Below are 15610 nucleotides of genomic sequence, written 5' to 3'. Positions count from 1 at the left end.
ATCAAAAATTTTAAGTTAAAACTTTTTTATTTGACAAATATAACTTAAAAACTTATAAAAAAATATCTATTCACATTAAATTCTTGAAATTAACGAGAATTGAATACAAGACCTAAGATGATAGATGATATACTTTTAACTCAAAAAAAATAAAACCCCTAAATCAAGAACATTTTTTTATTGAAATATGACTTACACTGTTACAATCTAGTAAATTTTCAGATTGGGAAAAAATCGAACTCAGGTCTGAAAGAAAAAGCTTAGACTTTTTTTTTCCAGAAAAAAGCTTAGACTTTTAATAATAAAGAAACTTGGAGAAAAAGAAATCAAGAAAGAAAAGTTGGAAACAATTAGAAGCCCTAAATATTTTATTAAAATCACATATTCAAAAAATTAAAAATATAAAATGAAAAATAGCTAAAACCCCTCCCATCCTCTCTATTTATAAACCTTTCAATTCAACCAAAACCTCTCCTTTTCTTGATTCTTTCATACCCCTCTTTACCGCCATACCCAACTCTTTCCTATACACACCAATCTTCTGTATCTATATCTTCTTTTCATCTTCTTGAACCTGGGTTTTTAATTATTTGATTTTTCACCCTTCTTGATTTCATAAAGTTTGGGTTTTTAAGGGTGAAAAGTTTGGATTTTTAAGATGTGGGCAAGAGTTGGGTCCCAATTTATGAGACAAAATGTCTTAAAAAAGATAAATTTAGTTTCAAGATTTTATAATTCTGCTAGTTCTTCAGTTGTTAATCCTGTTGGTAGGCCTAAGCTTCCTCAGTCTTCGAAAAAGGTACCTTTTTTGTGATTATGTGTATTTTTTTGTATGTCTATTGATGTTTTTATGGTTATCAGTGATGTTAATTAGTTAATGGCATTGAGAATTATAAGGGTATTCTGAGAAAGATCGAAGATTTTTGGAAATGATGATGTATTTGCTGAAAATGAGAAGAAACATTTTTTTTGACATTTTTAGAATGGTAAAGTTTGGATTTTTGTTTTATATAGTACATTGACGGAAGAATTTGGTAACAACAGGAAAACCCGAGAATATTGAGAAAAAAAGTAACATGACTTGAGAATGATTGATTGCCTACTAAGAGTAGGGAGGAAAATATAGTTAAACGAGTGAAAAGTAATAATGTGTTTTTGCATGAAGGAGATGTGGGGATAGCTCGTCTAGATATTAGAATTGTAGAATAACACATTGGTGCTTCTTACACGTGCCACTAAGGTAATGTGAGGGCCATTGACCTGCGTTCTATTAGTGTCCCCCGCGCCCGTAACCTGTCGGTTATCGAGAAGTTGGCCTCAACTAGGTGAATTCCGAGTCTCTTTGAGCATGCATGATACCCACAAGGTTTTTTTGGGATACACTTTTCTATTGTTGTACTCTTACATTTTATACGAGAATGGGCTATAACCTCTCTAAAATAAGTATTCAGATGTTAAACACAAAATAAGACAATGTAGTGTATGCGTGGCTCAGTGTTTTTTTGTGTTTTCATATGATAATTATTGCATTATTAAAGGCCTTAAATGTGCCTTTAAACTATGTTAACCGAAAGAAGTCAAAGAACTCTAGGTTAAGAGGATCTGATAAATATTTAATTGTTTGTATGACTTGAAGTAGCTGGTAATACTTGATTGCAGGGAAGATTGTTGACAGGAGCTACTATTAGCTTGCTTATAGGTGGGGGAGCTTATGCGAGTACGGTTGATGAAGCTACATTTTGGTGTGTCTTTTTGAAGCATTTGCTTTTGAATTGATTGTACATTAATATATGCTCCATATATTTAGCAAAATATATAGATTTCTCCACCCTATATATTTAGTCTATAAAAACTTGCTAAAATGTTGTGGGTGATGTCTGTGTGGGCTACATGATTAATTGCATCACATAAATAGAATTCTTCCAGATTATCAATGTTTCAAGTAAATTATACTTGAATACATCCTAAGAGTTATATCTACAGAACTGAATGAAAATTAAAAGTTTGCAAAGATGAAACTACATATTTGCATCATTAAATTTGGTGTAAAGACTTATTTTGCATCTTTTTGGCAGTGGATGGCTATTCTCGGCAACAAAAGTTGTCAATCCATTCTTTGCTTTGCTAGATCCAGAAGTTGCTCATCGGTTAGCCGTGTCAGCTGCATCTCGTGGTTGGGTTCCAAGGGAGAAGAGACCAGATCCATCAATATTAGGACTAGAAGTTTGGGGAAGGAGGTTCTCCAACCCTATAGGTCTTTCTGCTGGTTTTGATAAAAATGCAGAAGCTGTTGACGGCTTGCTTGGGATAGGTTTTGGCTTTGTGGAGGTTGGGTCAGTAACCCCTGTACCACAGGATGGTAATCCAAAACCTCGTATCTTCAGATTAAAAGGTGAAGGGTAAGGATTTTCTTCTTCCCAAGTAACTTCACTTGCATTCATGCTGTGCCAAATTCCTAGGAATATGGGATATCCTGGTGCTATTGGCATTATCAGAGAAAGCTGAAGATGCACTATTTTGCAAAAAAATTAAATTAAAGCAACTTCTGAGTTTGCCCTTTCTGTGATGGAATGAATATGGTACCCAAATCAACTAATTCTAATTCTATTATGAGACCACTAATCTGATAATTACTCATTAGATGATCTTGTAATGTGAATGTGCATATCATTCATTTCCATAGATATTATTCTGTTTTCAAATGGAAATGGTTTTTTGATCACGAAATTGATCCTTAAATATAGTATATAACATGCTTAAATAGCCAACTATCTGTTGTTTATTAAAAAGGAAGAGAGCTTCTCTTACCTTTTGCGGTGAAATTGTTTCATTTGACAATACCATATCTATGTTCTGTAAGTTATTTTGCGCTTTACTCTTTTACAAAGTTGGTCAGATATGTGGAGAGTTCTGTATTATATTCTAATCGATAAGTATTCCTTTTCTATGTCTATCTACAGTGCCATTATAAACAGGTGTGGTTTCAACAGTGAAGGAATTGTTGCTGTAGCAAAACGATTGGGTGCTCAGCATGGCAAGAGGAAGTTAGACGAAACATCAAATACTTCATCTTCTTCTAGTGACGAAGTCAAACAGGGAGGAAAAGCTGGACCTGGAATTCTTGGAGTTAATCTTGGAAAGAACAAAACTAGCGAAGATCCGGATGCAGATTACGTACAAGGGGTTCATACATTGTCGCAGTATGCTGACTACTTGGTAGCTTTCCGGTTATGCATAGATTTCTTTTCTTGCTGTGTTTGTCCAAAGTACCTTTTTAAAAGCCTTTGCAAGGACTAAATGTTAAGTAATTGCATGCAAGTAATAATGAGTGGACTGCTTATTAATTGAACCACTTGCTTCATATACTGTGAAATCTGCTCTTTTCTAGATCTTTATGTTTTTTGCAAGTCTGAAAAGTTCACTAATGTTGTTTTGTATACATCAAACCGTTATAGGTAATTAATGTTTCTTCACCAAATACTCCTGGATTGCGGCAGCTTCAAGGAAGAAAGCAGCTGAAGGACCTCGTGAAGAAGGTGTTAAAATATATGTTAGAATATGGCTATAGGTTTTGTAGAAATTAAATGATAACTTGCTAGTAATTCCTTACTTTTATTTCTTGTGAAGGTTCAAGCAGCTCGTGATGAAATGCAATGGGGTGAGGAGGGGCCACCTCCATTACTTGTAAAAATTGCGCCCGACTTGTCGAAGCAGGACTTGGAAGATATTGCAGCTGTATGGATGTATTTTGTTTGCATGATTTTCGCCCTTTCCCAGTTGATGTTTTTAATGTTTCTTCTTCCTGGTTGTAGGTTGCTCTTGCTCTTCGCTTGGATGGACTGGTTAGCAATCTAACTCTAATTTTAAGAAATAAACTTGTTTTTATTAAGTATTCATTGCCTAAACTTAAAGCATCTATGCTCGTACCATACCAAAATTAGTTTACGTCACCAAGTCCCAAAAATATTGTTTGTGGTGTGATAAGTAACTGATAGATTAGTTCATCACTCTAGTATTCTAATAAATTTACGTTATCAAACCAATCGCAATTATGAAATGACAATATTAGTATGAAATTTTTTACTAGAAAGACTTGTCCTTTGTGTTCTCAAGGATTGCCAATTTTCTAACAAAATATTTTCTGAGAATTTTATCTTGGGTAAATCTATACTATACTATAATAGACAAAACATTGAAAGTTTGGTAGAATGTATGTTGCCCTTAGTTTAAATTATATTTTAATTTAAGTTAAATTATATAAAGTCTTACTTCTAATTTATACTGACTATCAATCTTAATACACACATACACAATCTCAATACACCATTACAATTTACCGTCTTCTCCGATCAGCCTAAACCCTTTGCAGTTAATTTAAACAATCGACGACTTATACAATTTGACATTGAATAGCTCCTGCACGCTTAAGTTTGAACTCCGAGTATTTACTAATTATTTATGTTATTTTTACTAAATATTTTTGTAACACCTATTTACTTTAAAAAACAAAGACCATTTTTAACTAAAAAACAAATTATAAATTTCATATTTTTCCAACTAGAACACCTATGTTTTCAAACTAGAACATATCTACTGGGTCAGTTTATGAGCTTATTTATTCTAAAACGTAATTATTAAACATAACTAATATAATATAATGTAAGAAATATTCGGCTATATTTATTTAGACATAATTACTCTTTCAAAAAATATAATTATTAAAATATTAAAATAAAAATAATTAAATAACAATTATTAAAAACAACAGTGCATCGCACGGGTTTTAGGCTAGTATTATATTATGTTATATATATAAACAAATGATGATATATCTATATTCAAGAATGTGTACAAATTCTTTTTTTATGTCGCGGCCTTACAAGATAAGGTAACTTCAAGTATGCTTTGTTTATGCCAGATGAAGGAAGCTGAATTTTTGTATCCTGATTGTTGGCTCAGCTGTAAAATGCTGTTTTGATATTAAATTCAAAATAAAATCCATATATATGTGATCCGATATTAACGTTACCATAGACAAAATTTGGTAGATAAGTTTCTCTGTTCTCTCTATAATGTACATTTACTGGTTTCATGTCCTTGTATTTTGTTGATGCTTATAGATCATATCAAATACAACTATATCAAGACCAGATTTTGTAATTAAAGACCCTTTAGCCAGCGAATCTGGTGGCTTAAGTGGGAAGCCGCTCTTCAATCTTTCCACTGATATCTTGAAGGAAACATATACTCTAACCAAGGTTTGTTGCCTAAATTCCACCTGTATGTCTTTGATATACTTTTATAATCTCATATTTCTAGATGCTTACATATAAAATTCACACTAGTAAGAGTAGTAGTGTAGATCCCGTTTGTCTCGTGGACCTGAAGCGATTTTTGACATTTAGGGCCTGTTTGATATAACTTAAAAATAATTTTTCTGAAAAGTGCTTTTGGTCTAAAAACCGTTTTTAGAGAAAGTTGGCCTCCCATACCTTTTAGAAAAAGCTGAAACAATCTTTTTTCCAGCTTTTGTGAAAAACAGTTGTAGATTTCAGTATTAAACCTCAATTGGGGAATCTCTTTGCTGACTCAAACAAGCATGAAACGTATGCTCGCTTATTCTTTCATAGGTCAAATCGGATATGTAATTATTGGAATAATTGTTGGAGACTCAAATGATGGATGCGCAAGCATGATCTATGTTACTCCGACTCGCCGGAATAGGCGACCGTACCCGTGTCGACACGACACGACACGGGATACATGCCGGATTCGTGTGTGGAAAATCGGACTCGCCACAAATTTTTTTCCGCTGGCCGGAAATTTTTTGCAAGCGACCGGAAAATTTTTGCATGTTGCCGGAGAAATTGCTTGCTTATCAATGAAATGAAGTTAACTATAAACTTGTTGGAAGGTCAATAGTTGTAATCTACACGAATCAATTTTATGAGATTTGATGAAAATGGAACCGAAAAAGATGGGGTGGGTGGGTGTAGATGAAGGGGAAGAGAGTTGTTCAGGGAGATGAAGTCAACACGTCTTGTTTGTGGATACAGATGCACATATGTAGAGATATAATATATTATATTTGTGGAATGAATCTCGACCGTCCATCTTCTAGGTTCATTTAACATACTTTTTAAAAGTAGTAGTAGACCAGCTGGAATGCACACATATCTTAAAAGCAATAATACACACAGTAAGATATGTCCGCCATGCAATATTTTCATAAATAAGGGATATTTAATTTTATTAAATTCATAAAAAATTATTTATACAACTGTTGAAACTAATTTTGACAATTACGATACTTCGAATATTTTACTTAATACTAATATATGTTTGCGAAAAATAACTTAATAATAACATATATATATATATAATATTAATTTGAATTAAAAATGCCGTATCCCCGTATCCGTGTCCAAAATTCGGACGGTGTCCCCGTGTCCTAAGATTTTCAGAAAATCGAGTCCGACACTCGGATATGTGTCGTGTCCGACTCTCCGTACCCGAGTCTGAGTAACATAGATCATGATAACTTATATGCTGTTCTATATCTCCATGAATCTAGGAACTTTTGCTTGCATTGTATTATTTGGTCTATGTTCATCTTTTTTCCAGTTTTTGTGAGAAGCAGTTGTAGATTTCAGTATTAAACCCCACCAAAAACAATATTTTTTTATAATATACCTCAAAACATGCATATATCAAAATTATTACCAATGAATAATCTGATTTTCATAACCACACTCTTTCTCACAACAGAACAGTTTTAAACAGCAATCTCAGACGGAGCCTAAGTTAAAAAATGTGTGTTTGAGTAATAAGTTAAAAAGAAACCTTAAGTTGAAAAAACAGCTTAATGTAGGGGTGGCAAAATCAAACCCCTTACAACCCCGCACAGGTTGGACCTGAAAAGTATGAATATGGGTCAGTTTCAGGTTGATCCAAACTATTAGTTAATTATTATTTCTGGTCGGATTTGGGTTACCCATGGATAATTTGGGTCGGTTGGGTTACCCATGGATAATTAAAGTTTGGATCAGTTGGGTTGGGTCAAAATTTTGACTCGAGTCTGTCAACCCGACTTGAACTTGAAACCGGAATTTTCCAGCCTTAGCTAAGTCATAATTTGGTAGAAGGTACTTTTTTGAACAACTTATTTTATTTTATATAAGATTTACATGTACGATTTATAAGAAGATGAGAGTATGAGAAACTACCGGTGAGAAGATAAGAAACACGGCATTTGATGCCCCACTCTGTAGTTGTTCCTGTATGTATCGATCCTGTATATGTATTGGTGTGTATATATCTGTTTTGACGGCTGATTTTAGCATATGGGGTTTTATGAAACATGTTTCATTTAAAAAGACTGGTCAAACAGCTAGTCATAGGCTGATTTAAAAGCGCGGTTCTGCCTCGCTTCGTGCACTGAGCTTATGCGCCGAAAGCGCTCGCTTCTATGAAGCGTGACAACTGCGCATTGATGCGCATCTTGCTTTCAATAAAACTGCTCTTTACCAACACCATCTCACCATGACAACCATACTTTTCAAGACTATTATTCTCCAATGATTTCTTTGACGCAAATTTCGGCTCTGGATGATTTAAGTACGCCGTTAATTTCATGCAAGTAAAACATACGGGAGTTTCAGTTTTGCATCTCGTATTGGATTTGTAAATGTACTCTTTCTTGGTTTAAAATCAGAGTTTTTTTTTAAAATAAACTTAGAATCAACCTCTGCAAGCATAAAATCACCTTTGATAATTTTTTATGAGAGTGACACGCTGAGTCGATGATCACCTTATTACATGCCTGTTCCCTAGCCTTCTTCAATCCATATAGGGCGTTCTACTCTGGCAGAAGGGGAGGTCCTAGCTTGGACACGATGAACACCTGCGAAGAGCATATCACTATTGCTTGAGTTTAGTGCCATCCTGAGACCAACCCACCCATCTTTACATAAAGATGCATCCATGTCTATTTCACCGCATTAAAAGGAGGAGCCACTTGAATTGAAATAATGTGATGTTGACAACATCCCCAACAGATGAATTCATTCCATGTATGAACCACAATTTTCCACGATCCTGCAAACTCAATCAATAGAAAAAGCTTCCGGGACTTCCTATCAAAAATAGCCCACAATTGTTTATATGTTTAATTATGTATGGTTTAGTGTATAATTTCGACCAGGATTTGTGGGTCTAATGACTTTACTCCCAAATCCAAGTTCGTGTTTACATGTGATCATTACCCCTTTTTAATGGTTTTCTCTCGCGCGGAGAAAAAAGTGAGAAGAAATTAAGTGATAAATATGGTATACATCAATGATACTTTTTGTGTACGAGGAATTTCGCCTGTGCGCATCTATATATTAGTCCTGCTGCAAATCTTAATCCTGCAAGTTTCTAAGTTCTAACCCATGGGCATGTGGAATTGTGGACCATTTATAAGTAGTAGACCTATGGAGTTTTTGGTAGTACATCATCGATTCAAGATCCCTCTTATGCTTATTATATTTGGGATATAGTATATAGTATATAGTATATAACATAATATGCAATGTAGAAATAAGACCGTCATTCTTACATGCCATTTTCTAAAAAATTTCATTTTGCAGTTTCACCTATAATTTTATGATTGTTTTTATTTTGTAGCCACTATACTCTCTCTAACCTTCTGTATAACTACTACATATGAGGCCTGAGATTGTGGCTATGTTTTTTTCAGGGAAGGGTTCCTTTGATAGGTTGCGGAGGAATTAGCAGGTAATTTTTCAACGGAATTTAAGTGTAGATTCTTTAATTCAATGAAGAACTAATATCCTGGTGAAATTTTGCATTGTCCAGTGGTGCGGATGCATACAAGAAGATAAGAGCAGGTGCAAGTCTTGTTCAGCTTTATACTGCATTTGCATATGGAGGACCTGCTCTTATACCTCAGATAAAGGTATTTACTAAATAATGACACTGAAAATTGTTCGACATAATCTCTCCCTGTCCATTTCCGCGTCTTTTGAATGTATTTGTTTCTCTCGTGCTATAAAATTTTGAAAAAAGATCCCTTCCAGTTACAGTTTGTAGTTTTCCATTGTATCCACGTTCTACTTGAGCAAATAATAATCGGCTTGTAGGTTCCATAGTCGGGATTTATTGTATAATGTGTTATCTGAGGAATCACATGCATACGTGCATCCAATTAGTGCAGTAGGCCAGCAGATCTAAACGTGACTGGATTTAATTCATGAATGTCAGATTTTAGAATTGGATGTACAAGTCATTATATACTTTATGTAGAGGTTTTCTTTGATAAGTTCATTTTGTTTTGTGAAATTTGTTTTTTAAAATGATTATATTTTTAACCAATTTTAGGCAGAGCTTGCTGAGTGCTTAGAAAAGGACGGCTTCAAGTCAATTTATGAAGCAGTAGGTGCAGATTGCAGATAGTTGCAGATTGCAGATAGTTTTGGTATTTGACAAGTTCAAACACAAAGGAACGGCCGCACATACTCCCTTACGATAGCTTATATGCTGATCTTTGCCTTATCGATGTGTTATTTTGCTCTGGAGTTTGCGATAAATGTACTATAGAAGATAAGTTTTATCCAAAAGAAACTAGAATAGGTACAAGTGCCTAGTGGGGGTGCTACTTAGATTTCTTTGCAATATTATAGATGGTTTTTGTTTTTTCTTTTATCATTTGTCGACAACTTCTTGATGAGCAAGACATATATTGTAACTTGTAAGCGGTAATGAAAACAGTGTAATGGAAAAGATTTCACTTCTGGTGTTTTATAGTTAGTAATTGGAGTATGTACATGCAGCTTTGTAATCTTGTTTCATATATATATGTAACCTAAAAGCTTTACCAATATCAAACTAGCCAGAGAACCAGGAGGAGCTTTTGACCTTTTTTTTTAATTACACAAAAGTAGAATTTTAGAAACCCTCTATTACACATTCTTCTGTGATTTCCAGCAATGTAAGTGAAATGTAGCATTTGAACTATTTTCTCAGACACATGCGCCTTTAACTACTTTTACTTTACGCGGTTTCATTTTAATTTATGCTATGATTATTAAAGCCATTTCTATTTTCTTATTCCGAAAAGTAACATTTGTAGGTTTTAAGTGGTTCGTTTTTTTATTAATAACAATTGAAGGTCATTACTTTATTATCCGTTATTTTTGTCAACTTTCCAGTTATTATGAACCGTTATTTAATTTCGGGTTCTTGAAAACAAACTCTTGAGACCGACGAAAGAGCACTAATGAAGCTGTGCAAAGTACAATGTTGAATTTCTATTTAAAATTTGTCCTAAACCATCAGAGGAGACGGTGCAAGACACCCATGTGAAGTTCCATGTTACTGGTGTTATCAAGAGGAGAATTCTTATAATCCAAATGATGTATCCACATTCATCAAGTTAACAGTGACCAGCACCATATAATCTAAGAAAATAACACGCACAAAATGCTTACAAATATGTCCTAAATCATCAGAGATGGTGAACTTCCAGAAGTAAAACTTGATTCACATAAGTATCTTGGCCAAATCATTTAATCTTGGTCATTCCTTGACCCATGCACTTCATATATATAGATTTTTATGCCTTCATATTTTGAAGTGAAAGCTCGTTCTGTCCCAGGAAGATGGTGAAAACTTTGTGGAGTGGCAGAGATATCCTCGAAATTCCCACAACAGGGGAAATGTCAAGACAGTCTGCTTCCTTACCGTTTAATGATTCTGTACAATTGAAAGCGTAAAAAAATTGAAGCTTTTAAGGGGTTTGGAACCTAGCCAAGTGCAATGCTAGGAGGCTCATCCCCACGCCTTAAGTTTATGTATATACAATACATCAAATGTTTTTACAACTAGGGGATACGAAACCCCTCAGGAACAAACAAAAAATCTAACGAGATTTGGCCAAAGCATGCTCCAGCTGGCTTCTGAAATCCATCACTGCTTCAATATTCAGGTTGATCCACAGCCACAAACTCAGATGCATAACTTTTTACCCGAATGTTCAGCTTCAGTTAATTTCCTTTTTCCCAACACTTGACTGCTGCATTTTTGCAAGGGATGCTGCTCGTTGTTGTTGTCATTAGGAGTAGAAGATGGCACTGCAGATAAAAATTCTTCAACTGATAAATCTGGTAACAAGTCCAAAATCTCCAACTCTTCCTGGGAAAAATCTGATAAAAATTGATCCAAGTCCCGGAAGATATCATCACTAGAAACATTATTGGAACAGCTTGTTGATGCCAGCGGAGTGCAATCTGTATGATCCATCCAATTCACGCTTCCATCTTGAACAACGTAATTATCTTGAAGCAACCCTAAATCTGGAAACCGGCTATTCTTTTCTGATAATAATCTTGGATCAACGTTCCCGACTTTAGCACTATCATCATTACTGGTAAAAGGAGGGTCACTTTGGCTTCTTGAAAGAGTATTGGTACACAAACTAACTTCAGTCTTCTTGGAACAGACAACCTTGGCCTTCATCTTGGAACTGACAACCTTGGCCTTCTTGGATGTATCCCACGTAATCGCACAAAGCACATAATCCTCGAACCCATTCAAACAATACTCATGCATCTTCCAATAACCAACATCATCTGAATTCTTAATCCCATCACCTAGACCACTAGTATCATTGATCTGGTAGACCAACAACTTCTTATTCCCCCTAATGACGTTCTCACCGTCACGAACCATGATCTGCTTCCGACCTGTCTCATCGTGCCAAGTCCCACATCCAGCTTTTCTAACGTAATGCTCTGTTGTCTTCTTATCCGTAGGCGATGCTGCCTTCTTTGTTAAACGAGTGAATATATAAACAGTTTTTTCACACTTAACAAAATCTGTCCACGACGTCGAAGAAGAATCGAAGAGATGCCATGGGTTGGCGTGAGGACCATAAATTTCCTTCTCCTGGACCATGTTGCACGGGAGCTTTTCACCGCGAACTTTAGCGAACAGATAATACTTTAACAAAATCTCATCAGAAGGAGCGAACCTAAAGCCAAAGCCAGGGCATTCGATCATCATTGCTTTTCCTCGTACTACCTAACCTAGCTGTGTGTATAATGTGATAGGAGAGAGAAAGGATACAAGACGAAGATCAAGAAAGAAAAGAGTCTGCCCTAGGTGATTATTTTTGTTTCAAATATTACCCTGGCTGGGTTTATTATTCTTTATATATATACCCGCCTTTTGTTAATATATTTTACATTTTCCATCCTCCCGACGTACTAAAAATTGGATATTTTTGTCCTTTTTAAACCTACATTTAAACCACTTTTTACATATTCCATAACTTAAGAGTAATAGCCTACGTGCGATACGCGGTTATTTTAAAAAAAATATTATTTTATAATTTTTTTTATAATATTTTTTTATATATATTTTTTAAAAGAATAAATATGTCTGAATAAGTATAACTGGATATATTTCGTTATTATATTATAATAACTTATTTCGATATATATTATGCGTTATGTATAAATCAAACTAATTATTATTTAGTTTAAGACCAATTATACTGACCAAACAAACTAATTATTTTTTTGAACTCGAATATATGTCATAATTTCTTTTAGCCCGAAAAAGTATAAATTATTTAGCTTTAGTTGTTCTAAATATTTTTTAATTTTAATTTGATTTTATCGTTGAATAATTGTAAAATAAATTTATGGGTAATTTATGGCATACATGTGTACATCATAAATAGATTTCCCTTGATAATATATTAAATTTACGGCATACACCATCTTTAATAAATTGCCCTTTCGGATAACTTACAAAATCTTTAAGTAAAACAATAATAAAATAAAAAAATAATTAAGTAGCTGTAAAAGGTAATTTATTAGTTATTAGTGCTTATAATATTATTATTCTATTTTATTAAATAAGCTTGTCCGTGATATCTACATAAGTTGTTATAATTGAGAGAAATAAAAAAAGATAACTTGTTATAATTGAAAACGATTTTTATTTTTTTTTCTATTATAATTCGATTACTAAGGCTAATAAAACTTTTAAGTAAAAGAAGGGTAATTTAGTAAATTCAGCGTGTACCAGAAAACAGGTACCGTACCAAAATTTTTAATGTTTCGTCTTTTATATAATAGTAATAGATTTTAGTTGATCTAAATATTTTTTGATTTTAATTTTATTTTATCGTTGAATAATTGTAAAATAAATGTATGGGTAACTTATGGCATACATGTGTGCACCATAAATAGGTTGCCCTTTATAATAGATTAAATTTACGGTATACACCATCTCTAATAGATTGCCTTTCAGATAACTTAACAAAATCTTTAAGTAAAAAAATAATTAAATTAAAATAAATAATTAGGTAGCTGAAAAAGGTAATTTATTAGTTATTAGTGGTTATAATATTTTTATTCTATTTTATTAAATAAGTTTATCCGTGATATTTAGAGAAGTTGTTATAATTGAGAGAAATAAAAAGGTAACGTGTTATAATTGAAAACGATTGTTATTTCTTTTTCTATTATAATTCGATTATTAAGGCTAGTAAAACTTTTAAGTAAAATAAGGGTAATTTAGTAAATTCAGCGTGTACCAAAAAACAGGTATCGTACCAAAATTTTTAATGTTTCATCTTTTGTATAATAGTAATAGATTTTAGTTGGTCTAAATATTTTTTTAATTTTAATTTTATTTTATCGTTGAATAATTGTAAAATAGATTTATGGGTAATTTATGGCATACATGTGTGCACCATAAATAGATTGTCCTTTATAATAGATTAAATTTACGGCATACACCTTCTCTAATAGATTACCCTTTTAGATAACTTAACAAAATCTTTAAGTAAAATAATAATTAAATAAAATAAACAATTAAGTAGCTGAAAAAGGTAATTTATTAATTATTAGTGGTTATAATATTTTTAATCTATTTTATTAAATAAGTTTATCCGTGATATTTAGAGAAGTTGTCATAATTGAGAGAAATAAAAAAGGTAACGTGTTATAGTTGAAAACGATTTATATTTCTTTTTCTATTATAATTCGATTAATAAGGCTAATAAAATTTTTAAATAAAAGAATGATAATTTAGTAAATTGAGCGTGTACCAAAACATAGGTACCGTACCAAAACTTTCAATGCTTCTTCTTTTATATAATAGTAATAGATAAGTTTTTTGAATTATCAATGAGTTTACTAACATCAATGGATTATGCATAAATTATAAATTATATCAATATATACATTTCAAATGTATGAAATATATTTAAAATAATGTGTAATTGTTACATGTGAGAGTAAATACCTGAATTTATCACTCAAATATTCAAATAAATATTAAATATTACCATAAAGAATCATTGAATTTTTGCACTACATTAATTAGATTGGGAAATTTAATAATTTTCTTAAATATTATTTCAATTAATATTTTTAAATATGTAAATATTAAAATAAACATATTTCTTATTACAATAAATTTCAACATGCATATTTATTACAAAAACTTATTTTGGTTATTAGGGACATGCTTAATGTTGCTGGAGTATAATCTAAACTTTAGTTTATTATTGCAGGACATGCATGCATTTCTATCCACATCATATGAATCACTGGTTGTTTTGTTTCGGTTATTGTAGGAGGGTTTTGAATGGATAGATGTAGTGGAGTTATAGTAATGAAGCTAGTTTTTAGAAGCAGTAGTTCTATTTTCATTTAAAATTATTTTGTATGCTTTCAGTTCAGTTTTATCATTGAGAAAACAAGTACACTTATTTTCATCTGTTCTTATTTTTCTGGTATATTTACAAAGTGTGCGCCAAGAACGAAGCTAAATGGAGGAAATAAAGGGGAAAAAAGTGTCAGAAGAATTGTTAACTGTATAAAAATTTCTATTTTGATTGCAATAGTTGCACCGAACTGAGGAAATCACTCAATAATTACCTATGAATATCGTATTGTTTCGTAACTGCATCATCGACATATAATACAATCTTTAGATTTATTATAAAAGTGGCAAGATAGGAAAACATGAGAGCTGCTTTGGTGCGTCAATTTAAGTCTGCACACTATAAACAACGTGCTTCACTTCAGTTTACGGAGCTGGGGAGGTAAGCCTGTTGCAAATTACACTCGATAGTTTTATAGTTTGGCTGCTCAATTTTCTTGGGATGAAGATGTCCTTATATCTATGTATCGTCGAGGCTTGTATATTGATATTTCAGGTAAGGTAGCTGATAGTAAATGTTTATTTTTAAAAGATACTATTCAGACTGCACATTCAGTTGAGGATGATCCGAAGAGGAGGAGCATTGAGATGAGTTCATTCTCTAGCTCGTCAAGGGATGCTTATGTTCTTTCAGATCCTATTCAAGGCTAGCAAATGATTACTAGCAAATATCACTACGCCATAAATTGGATTCTGCAACCCCAAGAAGCCGTTACTAAAGGTGAAAAAACCGTTGCTACAGGTGAAAAAACGCTATCACAACACTTTTTGGGGTTGCAATTTTAACCGTTGGGAAATAATTTTATTACAACCCCGGCATAGCCTATTGCAACCCCCGCTTATATGCTACTGTAACGTCACTGTGGTT

The 15610-nt window shown here is 32.9% G+C and overlaps 1 protein-coding gene across 1 annotated transcript; it reads left to right on the top strand.

Moving 5' to 3' along the window:
• The first annotated feature begins 406 nt into the window (after positions 1–406).
• Positions 407–9802, top strand: LOC141677876 (dihydroorotate dehydrogenase (quinone), mitochondrial-like). The gene is made up of 11 exons (XM_074483988.1): positions 407–799; positions 1660–1742; positions 2076–2399; positions 2961–3216; positions 3456–3536; positions 3628–3735; positions 3813–3842; positions 5121–5258; positions 8741–8778; positions 8860–8959; positions 9382–9802. Exons 1-11 carry the CDS (start codon positions 659–661, stop codon positions 9454–9456), a joined length of 1374 nt encoding a protein of 457 aa, XP_074340089.1. The 5' UTR covers positions 407–658; the 3' UTR covers positions 9457–9802.
• Positions 9803–15610: the final 5808 nt, after the last annotated feature.

Source organism: Apium graveolens, chromosome 8, assembly GCF_009905375.1.
Source record: "Apium graveolens cultivar Ventura chromosome 8, ASM990537v1, whole genome shotgun sequence".
NCBI lineage: Eukaryota > Viridiplantae > Streptophyta > Magnoliopsida > Apiales > Apiaceae > Apium > Apium graveolens.
This window is presented reverse-complemented; position numbering and strand designations above follow the sequence as displayed.